Below are 23,825 nucleotides of genomic sequence, written 5' to 3' on the forward strand. Positions count from 1 at the left end.
CAAACAGGCATGAAGCTGGACCTGAAATTTGGGCTGAGGCTGGCCAGCTCCTGCTCTAGAATATCATCGCGGTTGGTGTAGGAGGAAGTCCCAAACTTTGTCTTCAGACAAACGGGGTCCCAACCCGCTACTTCAGAGGGACAAGGATGGGAACCCCAGCTCACAAGATCATTGTGAGAATTAAATGAGATGACATAGAGAACAGAGTGCTCAGCCGAGAGGACAGAGATAAAACGGTACTTGGCTGTTTCCATGCACTGCCCCGACCCTGCAAAAAGCAAAGATGAGGTGAAAGGTGTTCTGTAGCACACCCCTGCCAGTCATGGTGTTCGTCCCAGTCAACTGCCTCTGGCTTCCTCTCTGCCTCTGTGTGACATTCACACACACACTCTTTGAGCAGAGATGCCAATGAGGACCCATTCCCACCTGGCTGAGCCCACGGCGTCAGCCCAGGGAACAGGCCCACCCAGGGTCCTGGGGCCTCCAGCCCTGGCCTCACCTGGCAGTGGTTGTCCTGCTCAGTCAGCGAGATGTCCGTGCTCTGGAGCTCCTCCCTCAGCCAGTTGCACTGGTTCTGCCAGCAGTTCACCTGCAGCTGCGTGTCGTTCAGGGAGGTCTGCAGCTTCTTGCTGTGGGTCTGCAGCTCTTCATGCTCCCCCTTCAGTCCCTCGTACAGGGCCTGCCAGCGGTTCACCTCCAGCTGGGTGTCGTTCAGGGAGGTCTGCAGCTTCTTGTTGTGGGTCTGCAGCTCTTCATGCTCCCCCTTCAGCTGCTGGTGCAGGGAATTGGCCCTAGGGGTGGAGAGACACAGGGCCAAGGGCTGAGGCGCATTCCCAGGCTCTGTCCCAGTTGTGCAACCTTAATCAAAACTGCAACCTCTCTGGGCTTCAGTTTTTTTCATGTGTTAATGAAGGGTTGAACAAAATCAGCGTTTTTCAAAATGTGTTCATTGGGGTTCCAGGAGGCTACACCAGGTGCCCCACTGCGGGCTGGGGGAGAAGGACAGGCAGGCTCGGACACCACGGCAACAGAGCATCCCTGTAAAAGTCCTTTCTGCTTTTCTGCTTTGGCACATCTGCCTACTTGGAAAAAGGGTTCTTTGTTTCAAACACTTAAACACTGAATCAGACCATTTTTGCTCTAAGACTCTATGTCTATGTCCTGCTCTTCCAATTCCAAGCCCCTTTCTAATTTCAACACTTGAAATAAATAAAATAGGAGATTCTGGACTGTTACCTAAACCCACTGAAATTATCACCATCATCATTACCCCAATGGGATTCCTGGGGAAGATATATACCAAAAAGCTCATATGACCAGAGGCTCATGGACTCAATTTGAGCACAGGTGTGTCAAGTTTGGCTCACACAGCTTTTTTTTAAAAAAATTTTTAACATTTACTTATTTTATTTCATTTTAAAGCATGTATGGTTTTATTAATTGATGTCTCTCCAATAAAGTCAACTATAAAAAATAAAATAACAAAGAAAGGAAACAGAAAAAGATAAAAAGATTCTTCCGTTGTGGTCCTGTGAATAATCGCTGGGTTTAGGTTTAAGGGTCCAGAGCCTCAAAAGTTTTTCCAGGTCCTCCCGGTGCTCTATTCCGCCCCCAAAAAGCAGCTTAAAAAATTATTTTACCAGCATTTAAAAATTTTAAGTTTCCCATCAACATTCAGATATCTTCTTCTCAGGAAAAAAAAAGCATAAAGAAGGAAGACCTGGCAGGCAGGCCTGCCTCCCAGCTGACAGCCTCTAGCTGAGGTGTATTCTCCACCAGGGCCTGGTCTATTGCTGACTCTAATTCCCCACCTGCTGGGCCTGCCTGGCCACTGCAGGCAGCTGAGTTTACAGCCCCAAAGCACATATTAAATCAGGGCTGTGGGAAGGAAGAGTTCATGTGCTCATACCTCTGGGTTGAGGCAAGATCTGGATTTGAATCCTGCCTGTGTCACTAACTAGGAATATTGACCTTAAACAAGTTGTTTAATCTCCCTGAGCCCGTTTCCTCCTCTGTTGCTGTGTTTTTTTTGTTTGTTTGTTTTTTTTTTAAGGATAACAATAGCTCAGTCAATTCTCGTGATTTGCAGTATAATGTTCTACCCAGCCACGCGAACCCTGAATTAGTGAGTACTGAAACTTTCCCACCAGTTCCTGAGAGTCTCTGGTCACATTTTGTCAACTCATCAAGACATAAAGATGCCTCGTGTAATATACTCAGAGACAACAGCACCATACCTGGGCCCGAATGACCCTTGTGTGCCACTCGAATATTCCCCGTGAGGCCCAGCGCAGCCTTGCACTTGGGAACACTAGACAGCACTTCAGCACTCCATTTGGGGGCCATTTCAAACAGCAAAATCGCCACCAAAGTGCACAAATTAGAACACCATGGCACTCAGTGGCCCATGAAGAGGACGCTGGTAGGTGAGAGCTGAAATAAGTCTGGGGTCAAAGGCCTTGTTCAACCTCAGCTGCAAATGTGCACATCAGGTGACTCCAGTATCTCCCACTCTGGGCACGTCCATGACAGGCCACAGGCACTCATTTGGGGGTCACCAGTGCATTTTAGCCAGGAGGTGAATTCACAAATGGGAATGCGTGAATGCTGAGGACCGAGCCTCTCTCCCTCACGGAATCGCTGGTGTTAGAGGATGCAGGTGCCCCTGCCCAACAGTCATCAGCATCACAATGTGGGAGAGGATGTTGTCCAAACCGAGACAATGCCCCATCCCAGCTGCGGAGTCCTTCCTTCCAGCCACCAGCTGGAGGCCCCTTTACCTTGTTCCCACCAGGGGCTTCCAGGGCAGGGTTGGTAAAAATGCACCATCACCAGGGGTCTCGCTTGAGCTCAGCTCAGTGGGTGCTGAGTGAGTGGGTCTGAATGACATCCCAGCAGAGGCACTGCAGGGGGCCTGGTGGTTACCTGTCCAGCTCTCTCTGCAGCCTCTGGTTCTCCTCGGCGGCCATGGCGCTCGTCCTCTGCTCCTGCTGCAGAGCCTCCTGCTCGGTGGTCAAGATCGTCCCCAGCTGCTCCTGCGCCGCCTTATGTTGGAGCTGATCCTTGTATCTGTTGAAGGGAAACACACCCGCTAAGAATGGACACCCAGGGAGACCTCAAAGCCTGGGTGAGCAGCTTCTCTCTGCAGAGCTGAGGGAGAGGGGGATGGACAGGGGACAGGGATGGACAGAGAGAGGGGACAGTCACTGGGCCAGCTCTGGGGGTCTCCTCCAGCCCAGGAGTCAAGTTCCCCTCCTCCCACCCGACGTGTCTCCATGTTCCCTTCCAGTCCCTGTCAAAGCAGCCTCCCTCCTTCATCCCACTGGGAACAAAACCACTGTTTTCTGAACTCCATGCCCTTCTCAAAGAAACCACTGCAAATACAGCAGAATTCCACTGCCCATAACAGCTGGTCCCCCTCAGGGGCCCTGGGTGAGCTCTCCACCCCAGCTCAGGAACACAACTCCGCACCCTGCTCCTCAAGGCACCCCCAGTCCAGCCCTTGCCCCCTCTCTCCCCCAGCCTCCCCCCCAGCTCGGTCTTTTATTTCCTTCCTGTCTCAGTCTGTAGAGGGTCCCCCACAGCCCTCGCTGGGGGGCAGCAGAGCACAAGAGGGAGCCCCTGACCAGCCCCAGGCTGTTCCTCCTCCTGCAGGAACCTTCCCTGTTCAGGTGACTCAGAGGCCTCCCCAGGTCCAAAGTGGAGACTGAGTCATCACCTTTCAATCTTCCCCAGGCAGAAAAATCCCTTTGCAGACCCCCTTCCTAAGGTGTCCACACCCAGAGACAGGCTGACAGAGACCACCCAGGTTCCAGGGTCTCAGCCCCTGCCTGCAGCCCTCCATCCCCGCCCGCCCACCCCATATCAGCTGTACTTGTACCATCTGCCTGGAGCCAACACTTGTGTGGACTCAGACTCAGACACCTGCTCAGGTGGCTGTTGGAAGACAAAAGTTCCTTCCTGTGGCCTTTAGCCACGGGTGGAGGCTGCTGGGACGGGACGTGGGAAGTGGAAGGTGGGGGTGGAGGCTCTATCAGGCTTTCAGGGCGGTGATCTTTCTCATCCAGGTTTGACAAACAGGGCTATGGACCATTATGGCCCCCACCTCCTGCTTCCCTGTTGTGTCTTGGAAAAGCACAGGATCAAGCATATCACAAACATTAGTACCTACCCTAAGGCAGGGCAGAAACTGCGAGTGCTTCTCCCCACTGAATCCTGGGTATGAGGCTCGACACCCAGTGCATGTCCACCAGGGGAACAAAGGAGCAAGTGTCTCAGTCAAGTGTCAGGTGAAATGAATACAGAGCCCCCGGCCAGTGTTCCAGGCACCTCCACCTCCAAACTGCAGCCCTGCTGCAGACACACCAAGGGCCTCCAGCTATCTGTCCAACCAGCAAAAACCACTGAATCACACAGTAGGTCCACCAAGCAAGGAGTCATAGGCAGAGCAATGAACTCCTCCCTCAGACCAGTCAAATGCCACCTGTACAAACCTTCCCATGTTAACAGCCATAAGAATATATCCACACGGTTATCATTGAGGGTAGGGCCCGCAGCACCTGGTGAGGGGTGGGCACCACAGGAGGCTCCCATCAGTAGTCAGCTGGGTGCATTCAAACCATGTTAGACAGCACCAGGCGCCCAGTGGGTGCTCACTAAGCGTCTCGTGAACACAGGATGGGTGCGGAGGAGGCAGAGATGGAGATGCCAAAGGCAGAAGATGCTCATTCTGGCTGGAAGAAACGAGAGTCTGATAGGAGCAGACGTCTCGGCACCCCCGAAGGATGGGAATCTGGGTGGAGAAAGCGGTGGAAGGCTCCGGAGAGAGAGTCCACAGGAAGCACTGGGTGAGTGTGTAAATGAACGTCATCGCCCCCAAGATCAAGTAGCAGCAGGCACCCTCCGCAGGCTTTGCAGGCTTAATGCCCTCCTGGTCCCTGTGATGCCAAATCCCTGCACCTCAGCTGCTCCCAGGGAAGCCCCAGCCTTTGCCTAGCATCTTGCTGAGGCAGAGGCAAGAGAAGTACTCAGCAGGGACAACTCACAAGCACAGGAAGTGGACAGCTCTCTCCTGTGCTGCTCCAAGTGTGGGAGAGCCTCTCTGTAGTGCATCTCTCCCTCTCTCACCCCCACCTTGGAGTCCTGTGCACTACACACCTCCCCCAGCCTCTGGGTCCTGCTGCACCCGCTGGGGTCATTGCAATCAGGGATCTGCCAGGACAGGAGCTCGGCCGAAGTTGGCTGACTACATGCACACAAAACCTTGATTTGGCAAAAGCACAAAGTTAAGATTTATGCATTTAAGGTACATCAGTTTTACCTTTAAAAAAAGGTGTATGAAGAGTCAGAGGTGAAGGTGACATGAGAATGACAGAGTATTGGTAATACTGCTGCACGTGAGGGGAACATGGGTTTTTCACTATACTATTCCGTACGGGTCCATATATTCCAAAGTTTCCAAAATTAGAAGTAAAAAAGAAAATCAGAAGCCAAGACTGTGAGACTTGTACAGGGAAAAGGCCCGGGGAGCTCGGTAAGGCACGCCCCTGAACATAGGCAGCCGAGGTGAACCTCCCCCTCCTTGTCCTTGGTTTGGAGAAAAAAAGCAAGAGGGGTTAGGAATCCTGAGGGGAGCTGGGACGCCAATGCTGACACCTGGTTTCCCTGAGCCAGGATTAGTGGGCACACCCTTCTCCCCTGGGGGATCCTCCTGCCCCTCAGCCTCCAGGTGCACCAACTCCACATCGCTGAGGGTGATGGTGGATTTATTTACTTCTCTTCAATGTGAAGCAGCGGGACCAGAGGAAACACAGGGGGCCAGAGTGAAGAGGGGACAGGAGCCTAGGGGAGCCTGTCAGTCACCCACCAACTGCAGGCACGCACCTGTCACTGAGAGCTTTGCTCTCCAGCTCCAGGGTCCGTCGCAGCAGTGTCTTCTGGCGGCTGTACTCATCCATGAGGGCCTCATGTTCCCCAGACAGGTGCTCATGGAGCGCACCCAGGCACGCGTGTTCCCGCTGCAGGGCCTCGTGGGCTGCCACCAGCTGCTGGTGCTGGAGCTGCATGTTCTGCTCTGTGAGCGCAGTGAGCGAGGCGCTCTGGGGGCTCAGAGTGGAATTTTCCACCTGCTGGGAGGGAGAAGGGGATGATGCCTCACCAAGTGCAGGCCCAGGGGGACCACAGACTCCAGAACCCCACATCCTCACATGCAGGGAGGGGCCAAGAGCAGGTCAAGTGTCGACACCAAAATTGCAGGACCCTCAGGACAGGCAACACCCAGCCGAGCTGAGGACAGTTCTACCTGCACTCAAGGAGCTGCTGTGGGAAGGCCCAGGGCAGAAACGGACTGCCCCATGGGCCTAAGCTTAGTCCTGGGCCCCTCTCTGCACATGTGACCTTTCTTGGCAATTTATGCCCTTTCTCTGGATAAGCTCCTTGGGTACCCTCTCTGACTACTTTGAAAAGTACATGGAAAATCAGTAAGGACATAGAGAACCTGAACAGCACTACCAACCCATTTCACCAATATTTACACAACACCCATCCAACCGCATTCAAACCACCAGAAAGTTGACCGGGGAGGAATCCGTCCGAACTCATTCTGAGGCCAGAATTACCCTGGTGTCCAGCTGCTTGTCCCGCTCCAGACCCTCGGGCTGCAGGGTGTCCAGAGACGTCTGCAGCCTCTGGTTCTCCAGCAACAGGTCCGGGCTCTCCCGCTCCAGGGCGTGGACCCTCTCGGGGGCTGTCCTCAGGGCGCTGACCTCCATGGCCAGCATCTCGTTCTCCTCCTGCAGCCGGTGCAGCTCCTGCTCCAGCTCCTGCGCCCGCGTCGCCTGCTCCTTCACCTGCTCCAGGTCCTGGTGCAGCTGCTGCCGCTCCCGCTCCAGCTTGCTGACTCTGCTGCTGGTCTCCATCACAGTCTGGTGGAGGACTTTGCTCTCATTCTCGATGTCCTGCACGCAGGCCTCACTGCTGGCCTGTGAATGCTCCCGCAGCGAACGCACCACTTGTTCAAGATCCTTGATCTTCAGGAAAACACAATGGAAAGGACACAGGCGTGATTTCGGTCCAAACTAGGAGCCCAGAGTGTAGGTCTGGAATGACCATCTCATCATGGACCCAAAAGACGTCCTAATGTTCCCCAAAGGGCTGATATGGACACAAGGTGAAGGGCACGGAGATCCTCACCCAGACAGTTCAAGTCTAAACACTTTCACAGCAGCCAGATGACTTAGAAACAGAAAACACATCTTCTCTTACTTAAAACAATGAAACCGATTTCCTTGGTGCTTTTTACCCTGGTCCACAGGGGCCCGACAAGCTGGCCGCCCACCCCAGTGGCGGCTCCTCACGCCACTCTCCCCTGCAGACATTGCACATGATCTTCCCTCTGCTGTGAATGCTCACCTGCCTGCACCCCCAGCCTCCAGCTTCTCTGGCTCCTTCTCATCATCCAAGGCTCAGTATGATTGACTGCACCTCAGGGAAGCCCTGCACCACGATTCTAAATGTCCTGCACCTAACAATACTCGCCCTGGACCCACGTATATTCCCTCAATAGCACAGGTATGAAGTCACCTGGCTTGTCATCTATCACTGAAACTGCTAGACTGGAAGCCGTATCAGGGGAGGGTGGATGCATGTCTCTTAAGTATACACAGCACCACTCCAAACCCCCTTTTCTGCAATACTAGAGAGGCTGAAGAACTCAAGTACCTGATACCCAGCCTCCCCTGCAGCTAGGGTTAGTCATATGTCAGGTGTGGCCAATGAGATGTCCACAGAGGATCCCAGGAGGCCTTCCCTCTGTCTCTTTACCCTCCACATCCTTCCTGCCCACTTCTTGGCGAGGTACTACAGTCACGGCCAAGACTGGCAGAGCAGAGAGAAGCCTGGCTCCTGGGTGGCATCCCTGAGCCACTGCCCCAGCACTGGGCTTCCTGTAATGTGGGGGCGGATCAACCCTGGAGGTTATCCAGGGCTCTGAGCGTGAAGCTGGACATTTGAAGGGGGATCTTCGTCCTGCGGGCTGTCCCATGTGCTGCAGGACATTTAGCAGCATTCTGGCCTCTCCCACCACAGCCAGGAGCACCTCCCCTCTCCTCCCCCAAGTCATCACAATCAAAAACAAGATGGCCAGTGTCCTTGGGAAGCAATATCTGTCCCTGCCCCCCTGCTGTGGCTGGAATTGCTGGTCAGACTGCAGCTGATGAGGAAACTGGTAACCCAGGAATCACTGCTGGATTCCCAGGACATGGCTGTGACCCTGGACTCTCCCTCTTGCAGGCAGGGGAGCCAAGGGAGGCACGGGTGCTGGAGGGCCTACCTCCTGGGCTTTCTCAGCCTTCAGGGTCTCTATGTCATGGAGCAGCTGTTCTCTCTCCTCCATCAGCTCCTCACTGAGGGTCTCCAGATCCTGACTGGTCTGCTTTTCTCTTTCCACCTGGACTCGCAAGTCTTCAATCTGCAGAACCAAAGACCCAGACCATGCAAAAGTCTGTTTCAGGAAGTGAACTGTGTTTTAAAGCAAACCCGAAACCTGTCAGCCCCATGGAACACTTTATGAAGTATAGTAACCTCCATCTTGGGTAAAAACTGCTGTTTAAAACTTTAACCCTGCTACTCTGTAAACATTTACTTGCTTAAATAATAGGGAAATAAGACTACTTCCCATTCCAGAGAGGCCATAAAATATGGCCTAGACAGAGTAGTCAGTGCTGGTACCAGGCCAGGCCTTGAGATATGGTCTCACAGCCCTGTCCCAGCAAACAGGACTTTTTCTCAGAAGGTCCTGAAGTCTCATTCCAAATTTGGAAAACAAAGAGCTGAAAAATATATAAATTGAGAAGACTTCCACCATATTGGGCCCCAGAATTTGAGAAGCAAGAGTTCCTCTGGGCCCGCTAGCGCTAGCGAAAATGAATAGGACTCCAAATAAATTTGGCTTATTGATTAAGGCTTCTTCTGATTTACTGCAGAAGAGGAAGGGAGAAGCCTGGGGCCTGGGTGGCATCCCTGAGCCCCTGACCCAGCACTGGGAGGCCTACCCTGGGACTTCTTTTACTGTGAGGTGGATCAACCCTGGAGGTTTGCCAGGGTTCTCAGTGATGCTGGACATTTGAACGGGGATGTTTCTTTGTCCTGCAGGCTGTCCCGTGTGCAGCAGGACATTTTCAGCATCCTGGCCTCTCCCCACCACAGCCAGGAGCACCTCCCCTCTCCTCCCCCAAGTCATCACAATCAAAAGCAAGATGGCCAGTGTCCCTGGGGGCAATAACTGTCCCTGCCCCCCTGCTGTGGCTGGAATTGCTGGTCAGACTGCAGCTGATGAGGAAACTGGTAACCCAGGAATCACTGCTGGATTCCCAGGACATGGCTGTGACCCTGGACTCTCCCTCTTGCAGGCAGAGGCGACAGCGGAGGCATGGGTGCTGGAGGGCCTACCTCCTGGGCTTTCTCAGCCTTCAGGGTCTCTATGTCACGGAGCAGCTGCTCTCTCTCCTCCATCAGCTCCTCACTGAGGGTCTCCAGATCCTGACTGGTCTGCTTTTCTCTTTCCACCTGGACTCGCAAGTCTTCAATCTGCGGAGCCAAAGACCCAGCCCATGCAAAAGTCCGTTTCAGGGAGTGAACTGTGTTTTAAAGCAAACCCGAAACCTGTCAGCCCCACGGAACACTTTATCAAGCCTTTTCTCAAGGGAAAAATCTTCCTGCCCACTTCTTGGGGAGGTACATCAGCCACTGCCAAGGCTGCAGAGCAGGAAGGGAGAAGCCTGGCTCCTGGGTGGCATCCCTGAGCCTCTGCCCAGGTCAGGCCTAGTTGGGCAGTGAGCTCCCCATACCCTTGACCATCACCTCTCAGCCCATGGTGTGCACTTCCAGCTCATGGTAGAGAAAAAGAACATGGACATCCATCGGTCAGCTTCCCTCCCAGCTTTCCACTGCTCACTCTCAATGCTTCCATCTTAGGCCATGTCCACTACTGTCCTGAGGGTCAGGCCACATTCCTGGGGCCAGCAGCCACCACTGGATGTCCTACAGGGACTTCACCCAGTTGGTGACATTCCTATTCATCCAGCTGCTCTGAGGGGTCCTCTGCTATCTCTCTCCCTCCTCTCCCCCGCCAAGTAAATGGACCACCAAGGCCTGTCCTCATTCCCCATGTGGCTCCCCCTCCACACCCCACTGCTGCCCAGGCCAGACCAGCTCCGTCCTGCCTGGACGACTGCCCAATCAGCGGCCTGACACGGAGCTCTTCTGCGGGAACCACCAGTGCCCACTCCCTGAACATGAACTGCCTGGACCTGCACGTCCCACACTCTGTGCCTGACACCTGAACACCGTGATGGATGCAGATTCAGACTCAGGGTGGGCCCTGAGGTGCGACTCCCAGGCGAGGCCTGTGCTGCTGTCCCTTCCCACTGATACCAAACTCATGACCACACGGGAGGAGAAAAGGGTTGCTCCCTGCTAACACTGTGACCACGAGCGGGTTTCTGTAACTGACAGGGCCAGCAAGCAGCAGGCATGGGCGCCAGCTTCTGTCAGGGTGATGTGCTCATCTCACACCTGGCAGGAGGCAGGTACAACAAGAGCTGACCCCTCCTGAGAGCTCCAGGCCCCTCCCACCCTCAGAGCTTCTGACATGGTCATTCTGGGCTGGGGCCCAAGAGCCTGCATTTGACTTGTGACCCTGATGCTGGTTTGGGATGACGGCTCTAAAACTAAAACAGAGGAGCCCCATGATCCAGATCAGGTGGCTCTCAGAGCTTTTAAACATCCCAGATCTCAGGCCACCGACTAGAACCTCTGGGGGCAGGACCTTCAGACGTCCAGCGACCCTGTGAGCAGCAGGACCTAGAGCCAGCTCCATTCACCTGGCTGTGGGCGGCCTGGCACAAGCAGGTTGACAAACTCCCGGAAGGATCGCTGCTCTAATGCCAGCTCTGCCTATTTCTCCTGGGTGAGGCCGCCCTGCCTTTATCTCACAGGTCTGGGCACAGTTTCCAGACTCCTCGGAAGCAGCAGGCAGGCAGCTTCTTGCCCATGACGGGGAGGGTCAGGCACAGTGGAGTTCATATTCGTGCCCTCACAGCACCCTGTGGGCACACCCAGCCCCCTGCCCCAACATGGGGACCCGAGGATGGGGCAGCCCCACCCAGCCAGGTTCAACAGCAAAAGGCGCTGCAAGGAGCTATGTGTCTGAGTCTTTCTCACAAGTGAGAACACCTTTCTTCTCCTTCCTGATTGCTGCCTCACTTCCTAGCACCAGGTATGGGCTCAGCAGGAAGTAGGCATCTGCCCTGATGGCAGCACCTACTCTGGAGCTGGCCCTGAGGGGGAAGGCCCTGCACAGCTGTCACTCCCCCTCATTCAGAGAAGGACACCGGCCCAGGGAGTCAAGCGATCTGGCCAGAGCCCCACAGTGAGGATGCAGCAGAGCTGAATGCACCGCAGTGGGCCGACCCCAGGCCTGCTCTCTCAGACGGGGCCTGGGGTGTGTGCCCCCCAACCTCCTGCCTTGTCCACCCCCCTCCCCATCTTACTGTTAATTCTTCTCCCCTGCCGTCCTGTCTGTCCCAGTGAAAGGAATGTTATGCCCAACCGTTGCATATCTGGTGTGGCTGCTTCTGGTCTGAAAATGTGACTGCCCCCTGTCCACCCCCGCCCCACTGCTGAACACCACCATCTTCTCTGCTTCTTTTTTTCCGTGGAACTGGAGCCCTCACTCCTGCCCTTCCCTGAAGGCCCTCCCTTCCCCTAGGGAGAGCTCTCTAGGCTGAGATGGGTTTCCCGTCCTCCTCAAAGCACCAGGCTTGGGCCGAGGGCTCCTGTGGGGAGGTCCAGGTCTCCAGAGCACGCGGGTGCCAGGGGCCTGCCCATCAGTTCCTGTGCTGCACTTGTGTTCCCATGATAGGCCCCAAAGGGCTGCCCTCTTCCTCTCAAAATCAGGACTCCTGCCTGAAGGAATGAACTCTTAGATGTCTTTGCCAAGTGAGGGTGGGGGACGCACCCTCTCTAAGGTCCACAGAAGGGTCGTGAGTTACAGGGAAGGATGAGAACTTCAGGAACTAAGGTTTACACAGACCAAAGCGAGCCTACAGCCTGGGCGACACTGGGCGGTGGGAGAGCCGAGCTGGCACCGGGGGCCTGGAACTCCGGGCCGCCTGTCCTGGCTGACCCTTGTCTCTCCTTCTCAGACACCACCCAGAGGGCCATGTTGTCTGGACGTGTCCAAGGCTGGGCCTGCCCTGGCTCCAGGGAGGTCAATGTCAGGCCATGTCCCCCATGGTTTTTAGCTGATGGCCCAGATGCACCATCGATCCAACATTAGGGAGGACCCATGATGCAGCCAGGCCCCGAACGGGCGGAGGACAGGGAGCCCCTCCCTCCCACCAGGGGCTCAGAGCCAAGAAAGGCCTCCCAAGGGCTGTGGCAGGACTGCCCTGGGGTCCTACAGGGAACTGATCAGGAGCAGAAGTGGGGATGGGACCTGAGAGACAGGACTAAGGAGTCATGTGGGGAGGCAGCACCCACCACCAGTCCTGTGTGTGCGGAGGGGGCACCGGAGTGGACCCCGAGGGCAGGAGATGCGTAAGGGGTTATCTCTCAGCCCTGCCAGGAGCTGGGCCAGAGGCTACAGCGCAGGCCTCTGCAGCTCACCCCTGAGGACCCGCCCCGTTGGAGGTTCTCATCTTTCTAAAGGTCAAGCCTTTCTATCTCGGCCGAGGTCGGGCTGCCATTTACAGAGACATACCCTGTGCCCAGCCCATGTGAATCTAAAACCCTGACTGTCTGGTGGCTTTCCCTGAGCTGCGCTGCAGGGAGAGACATGGCATGAGGAGGGGCTTCCTCCTGGCCCCCAGGGAGAAGACACACGGTGCCTCAAAGGACGAGAAGCGTGAGTCACGGAACCTCGGACGTCCCACGAGAGGCCTGGAGAAACCACTGCACAGGAGGAGGGATGGTCCCAAGCCTCACCCAGAGATGAAGTTCCAGCAGAGCCATGACCTGCGGGACCCAGGTCTCCGGTCTGCAGCCCACATCCCTGCCATTGCCAGGGCCGCCTCAGCAAATGATGCTGGCAGGACCTCTGGGCAGGTCAGGACAGACACCCAGACACCTGAAAGCACCAGTCCTGCCAGGTGGTCAGCAAGCAAGAGTGACCTTGCGCCTCCCTCATCCGGAATCCGGGCACCCGACAAGGTGTGCTCAGAGCCCGTGACGCAGCTGTGTCACCCGTGGTGGCTACATGGACTGAGGCCCTCTGACCCAGAATGACCAGCACAGGGAGGCTGTTGCTAGCCTCTCAGGGCCCTTCTTGCCATGTGAATGGGGTCCTGGTAACTGTAGGATGAACCTGGCTGGGAAGCTTGTCTGTCCTCCCAGACGACTGTTCTACTGCGCTACTGGGAAGACCTGGTTTGTCCAGAAAGGCAATGCAGTCCCGCCATCTCCTCTTCCTCATCCCCTCGACCGAAAGGAGAGAGCGGGCACTGCACTCCTGTCACCAGCAGCCAAGCCCTGAAACGGCCCATCCATGGTCTCCACACGGGAGCGAGTCTTCCATCGCGGCTTCTCTCCGGGACCCACCAGTGTTTTCTGTTTTATTTTTTGTTTGTTTTATGTTTTCAGTATATTAAAAAGTAACAGTACAAAATGCTATAGTTATTAAACAGGATCCAAATATATCCTTTATAAACTAGTTCTACAATTTAAGGGAAACATCTTGATACATAAAAGCTTTAACAGGATTTAAAATGTTTAAAACTAGAATGTGTATAAGACTTAACTCTTTCAAATGTTCAAACAGAAAGACAACATGCATAATCCCTATAATAAAATGTGTCCTTGCACACATACCCTAGGGACTTTAAAAATTGTAAACTTTTAAAGTTCCAGTAATAGAGGCAGCACTTAAAGGCTTTGTGAACCTTTTCCCAAACAAGCATACTTTCAGTAAATCATTTTATCTGACTCCGCATTTGCATTTTTGTTCTTCCTGAAAAGGAGAATTTACACTAGCACTGAATTTTTAATTTAAAAAAATACATTTAGAGATATTTAACTTCCTGAGTGACTTCAGTTATTTAAATATGATTTAACGAGAAAATTCTAATGTTTTAGAAAGAAATAGGAAGTGAAGATTTACACTTGATAACCAATTAAGGCAAAACTCAAAGAGCATGTCACAGAACTTACACTTACATTCTCTATGAAGTTAAACAATATGATTAATCCCAAACTTCACCAATAATCTTTCTCAAATGTTAGTAAAATGAATCACTGAAATGACATTTTCTCATTTGTTAACAAAATACTACTGCATTTTAGACCACCAACTTGAATGTTTTCTATTATATACACAAAATGTGATTCACTAATAAGCAGGTTCTTGCAATACAATAGATAACAGAGCATTAAAATATTTTCTTTATGATACAACCGATACATAGAACACGCGCCTTCCTCAATTTCTAAAACGATTAGGAATTGTGGAACTTTCTTTTGCATAGAACCCTTTCCTCTTCATGAAACCCTGAGGTGAAAGGCTATCCATGTAAAAGCTGTCGTCACAAGTCTTCTCAGTTCTGTATTAGAATATAGCTATATGTTTAAAAAATTTTATGAAGAAATGTGGCAACTTACAAAACTGTTCTGTACAGTTTTAACGAAACATTCCCAGACCAACTCAGCCTAGGACGACCCTATAAAAACACTGTCCTTTGGACACTTGCTCGTTTGGAGATGAAGCCCCTTCCCAGCTCTCCTGCTGCCTCTTCTGTTGTCGGGGCCATGGCTCCAGCCAGGTGGTTCCTGTCCTCACGGAAGTGACCATCTCCGTGTCCTCTGGGTGCTGCTCACGGCTATCGTGTCTGCTCCTGGGCAGGGAGGAGAGCTCGGCCTGGTTGGCGCAGCGATGACGGTGTGTCCTGACGCCATTGGGAGCTTGGAGACTCGTGATAACCAGGATTGTGTGACTGAGCTGATGGGGAAATCCTGACTGATCCAGCTGTGGAGAACCACATTTCCCGCCCTATGACATCTGTCTCAGAACGTTCATCACTGCTTGTTTCTGAACGTTTTCTGGAGAAGAGAGAGATCTCTCAATTGCCTGTGGCGATGGAGCCATGTTACCCAGGCCCTTCCGTGTCTGTGAGGAAATGTAGAGGCCGGGCTTGAATTCCCACATGACGCTGGGAGGCATGGCTACTTCCTGAGAAAACTGGGTTTTGCTGGGCCTTCCAAAGAGTTTTATTGCATTAAGTAGATGCGTTGCATAAAGAACAGACAGTACGTGTTGGAGATTCACAAATGCAAACCGCTTTGCTTTGCCATCCTACCTTCTGGGATTTTCACTGTTATCACTGGCCCCGCCTGGCAGGAAGGCGGGAAAAGGAGCCCCGCGGTCACTGCAGTGTCCAGGTCGCCACCTAAGCGAGCAGATCCGCTTCCGCCACTGCCCCTGCGGGCGCCGCCCTCCCGTGTGAGGCCAAGGGGGGCCTCCTGACGCTCCCACTGCGCACTCTCCAGAGCCCAGGTCCTCGGCAACCAGGCGTCGCCTACGTAAACGTCATCACGCTCCTCCCGCCTGCGTCAACATGCTCTGACCCAGTGCGCAAGCTCGGAGGACAGCGCTCTGTGAAGGCCATGGCTCCCAGGGAGGCTCGCGGAGCCGGAGTCCGCGCCCGACACCGGCTGGACTGACCTGCGGAGCGCGGAAGCCTCCCTGGACCGAGGGACGTGGGACGGACACAGCGGCCGCCTTGGAAGGTGGCCCTGAACGAGGGGTCCCTGGGCCCGGCGACCAGGAACACGGTGGCCCTTCGCGCTCCCCTCAATGGCCTCAGCCCGCTGGCCTCAGGGCCGGCGACAGTCTCTGCAGACAGCGCCCTTGAGCCAGGCCAGAGGCGACCCACCGGGGACCTCCTCCTCCGCAGAGGACACGGCCAGGCATCTGGACCAGAGCCCTTGAGAGACTGGCAGCGGCTGGAGCCTATGATGCTCAGCAAAGGGAAGGGACCCAGATGGGCGGTGCCAAGGCTGCGAGGTGAGATTCTCCCTGTACCCGCCCCGCCCCCTGCGAAACCAGACCTGCTGCGGAGCTCGGGGTGCAGGACGCTGCGTGAGTGACCGGCCACTGTGTGACCGCGGCCCGCACTTTGGCCCCGCCCGGTGCTTTCTAACAGGGCGCTGCTCTCCTTCCATGAGGCACTTACCACACGCGGGACCCTTTGCCTGCACTAACTCACACCATCCTCAAAACACCTACTAGGTGTGTGCATCGCTAACCCCATTTCACAGATGAAGGCAACGAGGCACACAGAGGTCCATCGTGTGCGGTCTCACTGCTGCAGGGACTCCTCATGCTGCCTCGTGACGCCTCTCCAGGAGGCCTCCTGTCCCCCTACCATAACCGTGGCTGCACTGGACTCTGCCTTTCCCCAGCTGCGCATGCTCACCAACACCTGGGTGCTCCCCCTGGCCACTTATATGCCCGTATGTTCCGGACAGCACCCACGGGTACCTGCTTTCTGAGCTGCTGGTTCTCCTTCTCCAGCTCCTGGCGCTGGAGGCTGCTCTCCTGCAGGGCCAGGGAGGCGTCCTGCAGCCCCTGGATGGTGCCCTGGAGGCTCTGCTTCTCCTGGTCCAGCTTCAGGAAGCAACTGGAGGCTGAAGAGCAAAGTGGAGTCAGAGCCCATATTCCAGGGGCCTCAGCTTCTGCTCTCTGCCCCCGGCGCTGAGATGGCCATTACCCTGAGCCTTGGGTTTGGGGGGCCGGGAGTGTCAGCTGGGTGCCCTCCCTTTTTCCCAGGGTGCTGTTGCTCTCTGCACATGAGGGTTCCTCAGGCGGTTATGGCCCCTCTGCTGGTTCAGCTGGGATTGTTAGGGGAGCAAGCAGAACTTAGAAGAAAGCAGGTGATGGCAGAGAGAAGCCAATGCAAAAGTTCAAGATGGTGGAACTGCTGGAACCACTTTTTTACAAAGTTGTAACCTGACCATCAAGTCAAGGATTGCAGAGACTAACAGATGGCAAAGAGAGTGCGTTCTCTGTGCCAGCCTCAGAGTGGTGGGTGTCCGGGAGGCTCAGCCGAGGGTTTAGGGGGGACATGATCATTGACCCGCATGTCTGTGGGTGGAAGAGGCTATGGGGCACATATGCCCAGTACTTGCCACCTCTGGGTAAATTCCTTCAGTCAGAGATTTCATTTTGTACTTTCACAATTGCATTGAAAAAGAATGAGACAGGGACACAATGTCGTTAAGAGTTCTCACTAGCGCCCTTGCGATAATTGCCGATAGGCTACTAGAGACCAGCCACTACGATGTCCAATCCAGTGACGAGAGTGAGAGCTGCCAGGAGACAGAAGAAGACCAAATTATCCCAGGAAATAGCACATGCTGCTGTAGTGGAGACAAGGAAAGGTTCTCAAGCGATCCAGCCACACAAAGATTATATCAGAATCTGAAACAATGGAAATAATAGAGATAGCAACTACTCAAGAATCTGTGACACTGAATCCTGAGATAATGGAGCAAACAGTTAGCCAAGTACAGGGCATGCTGTCAGTTGCCCAGACTCAATCTGCAGAATCAGGCTGCAGCATTAGAACCGCGCTTCTCCAGCTGATCCACATGTTAAAGAAACCTCCTGAAGCATCTGCTCCTCAATTTCAGGTCATTATAGAAATGATACACCATGTTTTCAGAGATCTAAAGGACATTCAGGAAGAAATAGTTGACATTAAGAGGCACATAAGTCGACTCAGCCTGTCATCCTACGTCTCAACATGTGCACCACAAGGCCACGTTGACGTAACACCTTGCTTAGATCTACAGCCCTCTGTGGATCAGCCCACACCACCTTTTCAGCCAAGCGAGATTGAGTCCTCCCCTGACGAGTTCTTCAGTTCATTCTCATAAGCAAAATTTAAGAAAAAGAAATAAAAGGAATGAGACAGTATATCCAAATTGCTTAAAAAATTCTAAGCGAGATGAAAACATAAGGTAAAGCCAGAAAAAGGCAGATTTCCTCCGTTGCTTTTAAACAGCTTGAATGCAGAACAGAAAAGGGAGCACAGACCTGAGAAGAATGGGCGTTCTCGGCCCCGCCCTGCCACCAGGAGGTGCGTGACTTTGGATAAATCCCAGGGCTTGTTCAGGAGGAAACCATGAATGTATGAGGGGTCAGGGTTGTTCCCTCACCTGTCCCTTCAGGGCCACACACTCAGCCCTGGGAGCCTTATCACACTGTACTGCTAATAGGGCTGCTCATGAGCACCCCAAGAAGCAGAGTAATGGGTATCTTTGGATAAGACAAGGGCGAGAAGAACAGCCATCCTTTGTTGGCAACCTGCGGGCCAGGCACAGTCTAATGCTTCACTGTCTCCTCTCACAAGATACCCATAGCAATCCTGTGAGGCAGCTTCATTACCCCCATTTTGCAGATAAGAAAACTGAGGTGCAGAAGAGGTCACCTGGCTAACAAGTAGAGGAGCCAGGACTTTAAACCAGGCCTTTCTGATTCAAGAAGCCACCACCCCAACCACACATAAGTATACACACTTTGTTCGTGAGCTGCCAGCTAAGCAGTAGGAGTTGGGAACACCAAGAAGTCAGTCACTGACCTGAAAGGGCTCATAAGCTACACTGAGCATCTGAATCAGGGAGGCTTTCCAACCCCATCAGCCACCTTGGTCTCTAACAAGCACATTTGGTCTGAGCCACTCCCTGTCAGCCAGCACCAGTTCTGTGTCCCACCAGGGGGCAGTGGTGCTCCCCAGGAACCTGAATTCCCAGAGCCTGGGTTCCCAGGAGTGAGGAGACACCAAACCACAGAAAGAACTAACTTCTCACACAGACTCATAGTTCGATGAACTGATTTTAGGTTTGGAGCTGATGGGACGCCTTGAAGAGAGGAATACCCAGCTGCTTTCAACAGCCTTTCCATGATGCTGAGGAATGTTGCTCAGAATTGAGAAATAGTTCCTCCCCAACCCAGCCAAAGGCCTTCCTGGCTCTAAGCAAAGCCTAACCTGCACTCACAGGTGCACGCGTGCTATTGTTGGACACAGGAACTGGCTTGTTGTTTGCCGGGTGCTGAGGCTCCTGCTGCATGGCCACCCCACCCACCTTCCCTGGCCAACCCCTCACCTCCTCTGGGGGCTGGGAGGGGGGAAACACCAGAGGAAGTGGAAGAGGCCTGGGTCCCCTGAACAGCAGCCACTGAGCAGCCCCAGCCCAGGAAGACGGAGAGCAGACTACACCCATCTGTCCGATGATGAAATCAACGGAGGAAACCATGCCCCGGGTACAACTATAATGGAGGCGAGTGACCACTGGGGACGCCTCCTGCATCCAGAGCTTCCAGTGCTCCATGGAGAGATCTAAGACACCCTCTGGGTGTCAGCGTGCTGTCATTTGGAAGCTCCTGTGTCTAGCTGAATGGGAACTGAGAAATCTGGCAGCACTTCCTTTGCATTTCATGTCCTGACTTCAAGGCTGCCAGGCCCTTCATGTTCTTGGAGAGAATTGCAATGAAACAGTTTCAAATGGCCCTTGAATAAAACCCTATTTACTTGGGCTGACATATGAGTTTCAGAGCCAAGGGCTCAGCTCCCTGGCTTATGGAGAAGCCGAACAGTCAGCTGTTCCTGGAGAAGGCCCTTGGTATCCATTAAAGTGTAATTGTTTTCAATCAGGCTGGCTCCATGGCACCATCGGCTGCTGCCTACCCTCTGACAGCTGCTCCAGCTCCCAGCGCAGGTGGGTGGACTCCTCCACACTCTGCCCCTGTGCAGCCTTGAGGGCCAAGTTCTCTTCCCGCAGCTCCTCAAGGTGTTGCTGGTCTGTGTCCCGGGCCTGAATGTGCAGAAAAGGGGGTGGGGTGAGGATGCTGACTGGGGCACGCTCTGGACAGATCCCGGCCCCTGTGCATCTGCCCTCATTTCCCCAGGATGAAGGGCCTCCATGCCCCTGCTCACTTCCAAAAACACAGCTGCACAGAAATGACTCCAAAACACGGCCCAGCTGTGAGAGTTACAACCACTAAAAAGTATGTTGACCCAGTGACCTAGGCCCTAGGTCAGGGGTGGGCAACCTTTTTGTGAGTGCGTGCCAAAACCAGCAAAATCTCTGACTCAAAATTCTTCTGTGTGCCAACCCTAATTTTTTGAGAACATGTTACGCCTACTTGGTATCTCTTAAGGTGCACATATGTGAAGAACCTTGAAGAAATAATAAAATTCATTCGAGTGACAGAAACACAGTATATGATAATGAAAAATACATTTTATTTTTTAATGTATACATGTACACTGATAGTCTGACAGAAAATGTTATGACTCCGTTTGATATTATCAGTGGGACTTTTGCTGCTGCATCACTGATGACAGAGATTTTACATCAGGTTTCTATTTCGTGACCTTCAGAGATATGCATGAGCTACTACTTTCATCCGTCAGGCTACTCCTATTATGAGACTTAACAAAATTCATCACTGAGAACAAAGGTTCACAATTGTAAATGGGAGATTATAAGAGAGGGTTTCGCGTGCCAGCAAAAGTTACTGGCGTGCCATGTTTGGCACGCATGCCAGGGGTTGCCCACCCCAGCACTAGGTCCTAGGGGATGAAGTTCTCTGAGCGGTGTCTGAACAAAGTGACGTACAGCACAGGGCTTTAGAGCAAATGCTATAATGATGGCAGCTCCGTCGCCCCTTAGCAGGCCTAACGCCTTGGAAAGGCCGTAGGGACTCACACATCACAGCTCAACCCACATCATAAACGCCAGAGGAGACCCTTTTTGCAACAGAGGCCCAATCCCTCCATCCTCACAAGAAAGCAACACAGCATCAGGTCCTCTCTGCGTTGGAGGCTTCAGTGGTGCCCACTCAAGCCACTGAACCTAGCAAGCGACTCTCCGCCGTCAGCGAGTCACTGTGCCGGCAGCAGCACCGACCCAGTAGCTGAACATCAGAGAAGGGCACAACATGAACCGAAAACTGCCCCAACAGTTTTACACGTGGCGACAACAGCCTGTCCTACCAAATGTAGGTGGTGCAGCTTTGATTTCAGCTGCACGTTCTCCTCCTCAAGCTCATACAGCTTATCGACCCGGGACCGAGCGACAGTCAGCTGCTCCTGGAGAAGGCCCTTGATGTCCATTAAGGTGTAGTTGTCTTCAATTAGCTCCTGGTCAGCAAGAACACACATGAGAGCAATGAGGTTAAGGCCCCTGGTCATGACGAGGGCTCTTCCAGGCACCTGGACCCAAACCAACAGCCTAGTGGTGACCCTGCTGCCGCGGGAAGTTCTGTCTCCACTTTTGAGCCCCTGCCCTTCTCCATTAGGCCAGGCCAGATGGAAAAATCCCCGCAGGAAGACACTATTTAACTTCGGGAAGGGAACACTGTGAGAGTGTCTGACATGTACAGCCTCAGGTGGTTGGATGAGTGCACCTGCACAGGTGTGGGACTTGGCTGAGCCCCTTTACTTAAGAAGGAAGGGGTGGGGCTGAGAGTCCTGGGTTTGAGGACTGAGGCTAGGCCTCTCACAGTCACTCCACTGATCTTGGTTCTGGAACAAAATTCAGATGAGCTTTTGTTCAATATGCACTTCCTATTTGAACATTTCACACACCTACTCTCAGCAGTTTCCTGGAAATGAGGGGTCTGTAAGACACAACAAACAAGTACTATGGGCCTCTGTGTGTCAGGCACAAGCTGGGAGTGGAACGCAGTGGCTGGGCCCTCGAAGGCCACCTCATAGGAGTCCATGGCACTTACTCCTATCCCAGTGCCCAGCACACAGGGGAACCGTTCAGTTCATTCCCCTCATCCCTGGTCCTGCCCTCCAGAGTCTTCCCAGCGCCACTCATGTCTTCGGGGGCTGAGTCTCCCCTGAATGCCCTCACAGTTTGTGAGCACAGATACACATGGATGTGTCTGTTTCTCTCAGGGAGCAGTTTTCCAAGGCTTGCCCCACTCATGGGTGCGGGCCAGTAGCTCCTGCTTATCCATCACGTGTTCATTTCCCCACAGGGGCCAGAACCCCGGATTCTTGGTAGAGGGGAAACCGTATACCTACCGCCAGTGGACACGGTTCTGGTCAAAGCCTGGCAGCAGGAAGGGTTTGGTGACTGACTCTGGCTTCACCTGGCAGCCCCCTCTCTGCCTGACCCTGGCCCTGCACTAGGCGCTCTCTTTCTCTGCCACATTCACTCTGCACAACAGCCCCCAGAGGGAGGCAGGGACAGTCCCTTCCTACACACGAAGAGGCTGACTTGGGCCAATTAAGGAATGAGCCCCAAGTCACAAAGCCAGCCAGGGGTGAAGCTGGGCTTGAACTCAGGCTGGAGAGCTCCAGACCTGTCTCTTCACTGCCCTCAGCAGCCTGCACCCCATCCTTAAGGAGCCCGGACTAGTATCAGTGATGTCAGCTGGAGCACATGGAGGGGCTTCACGCAGGAAGAAGGCCCAGCTCTCCCTCTTTGGCCACTGCCCCCAGCATTCTGATCTAGTGTTCCAGCCGGTCTACCCACCAGTACTCACCAGTATCACCATAATCCCAGGCCCTGAGTTCCATAGCGCAGCCTGCCCCTTCACCCTTACAACCAACTCCTACCCAGCCTTCAAAACCCAGCCGGAATTGGGGGCGTGAGCACTGTTCTTGCTGATCCCTGGGCCCCGGCACATGGGCCTCGGAGAACAGTGTGACTCATTCTCTATGTGGCCTGGCCTTCACAGACCACTCTATTTCTCTTGTAATTCATTTACTAATGCCATGTGTAAGGCATTACTAGTTTCACAGCAAAATTATTAATCAATATGAGAAATGTTGCTGCTGTTATCCAGAGGCACACACCTTGAGAACACGAAAAAGGGGTTCCCACGGGAAACCCTGCAAAAGCCCAGAAGCTCCCCAGTGCCAGGAGCGAGTCTTGCTTTGTGTTAGATCCCCTGCTCCTGGCGCAGGGCTTGGCGCCACACAGGCCTTCAGTCACTGCATCCGCATGACTGGGCGAGGCTGCTTGGACAGGCCCAGAAAAGACACGGAGACAGAGGCTGAGCCCTGAAACCCACCCCCATCCACGGGGCAGAGTGTTGGCTGAGATGTGGGCCTGCCTTAGGTTCCCCGTGTGCAGGAGGCTGCGGAGGCGGCAGCCTGGGGAAGCTTGCACATGACCTTCCGCAACCCTCCTACCTGTGAGTGAGGGTGCCCGTGCCCCACACCTGTCTGTGCTGCAGATTGATGCCTTTCATCACCAGCAGGGCCAGGGGACCATTTCCAGGACAAAGCGGAGAGCTGGCCTCCCACCCCCACCCCTCCTGAGCCAGGCTGCTTGGGCACAGCACCCAGGGCGCCTTTTCCCCAGGGGGTAGGGGAGTGAGCCACCAACATTCCTGGGGGAACAGACACACCCTGAGTAGGTGGGAGGAACCAACAAGCCTGGACCACAGTCATCCCCAACCCGCACCACCTGGCCCCGGGACCCCTGGGCCGGTCCGCAGCAGGAGAGCATGTGGAAGTCTCCGGCCAAACTGCCTGGCCCAGCGCACCTGCCTACCAGCTGCTTGGCCAGGAGAGGGACAGCCTGTGCTCCCAGACCTGTGCTCCCCTCACAAGCTTCCTGCTGGCAGCGGGATGATTTCTTACCACCCAGCAGCCCACTCAGTGTGTGCTGACATCCTGTTTTCACACCGCTCCCTCAGACTGCCTCTAACCCTGGGCTCAGCAGAGGGAACAACATTCCCAAATCCTCAAAGAGAGGGTCCCAAACCCGCTGGTGATGTGAGCCATCGGGTGCATGGTCAGAGTGTC

At 54.0% G+C, this 23,825-nt stretch overlaps 1 protein-coding gene across 1 annotated transcript in view; it reads right to left on the reverse strand.

Moving 5' to 3' along the window:
• Positions 1-23,825, reverse strand: part of LOC132213902 (protein Daple-like) — a 58,490-nt gene that overhangs the window by 11,735 nt on the left and 22,930 nt on the right. Inside the window, exons 11-19 of the mRNA XM_059660782.1 lie at positions 21,051-21,197; positions 19,740-19,866; positions 16,532-16,677; positions 9,448-9,585; positions 6,618-7,028; positions 5,884-6,125; positions 2,926-3,069; positions 645-791; positions 500-539 (exon numbers count right to left, since the gene is read on the reverse strand). Of these exons, the coding sequence (XP_059516765.1) occupies positions 500-539; positions 645-791; positions 2,926-3,069; positions 5,884-6,125; positions 6,618-7,028; positions 9,448-9,585; positions 16,532-16,677; positions 19,740-19,866; positions 21,051-21,197 (1,542 nt within the window). The remainder of the gene's footprint in view (positions 1-499; positions 540-644; positions 792-2,925; positions 3,070-5,883; positions 6,126-6,617; positions 7,029-9,447; positions 9,586-16,531; positions 16,678-19,739; positions 19,867-21,050; positions 21,198-23,825) is intronic.

This window comes from Myotis daubentonii, chromosome 12 (genome assembly GCF_963259705.1).
Source record: "Myotis daubentonii chromosome 12, mMyoDau2.1, whole genome shotgun sequence".
NCBI classification, from domain to species: domain Eukaryota; kingdom Metazoa; phylum Chordata; class Mammalia; order Chiroptera; family Vespertilionidae; genus Myotis; species Myotis daubentonii.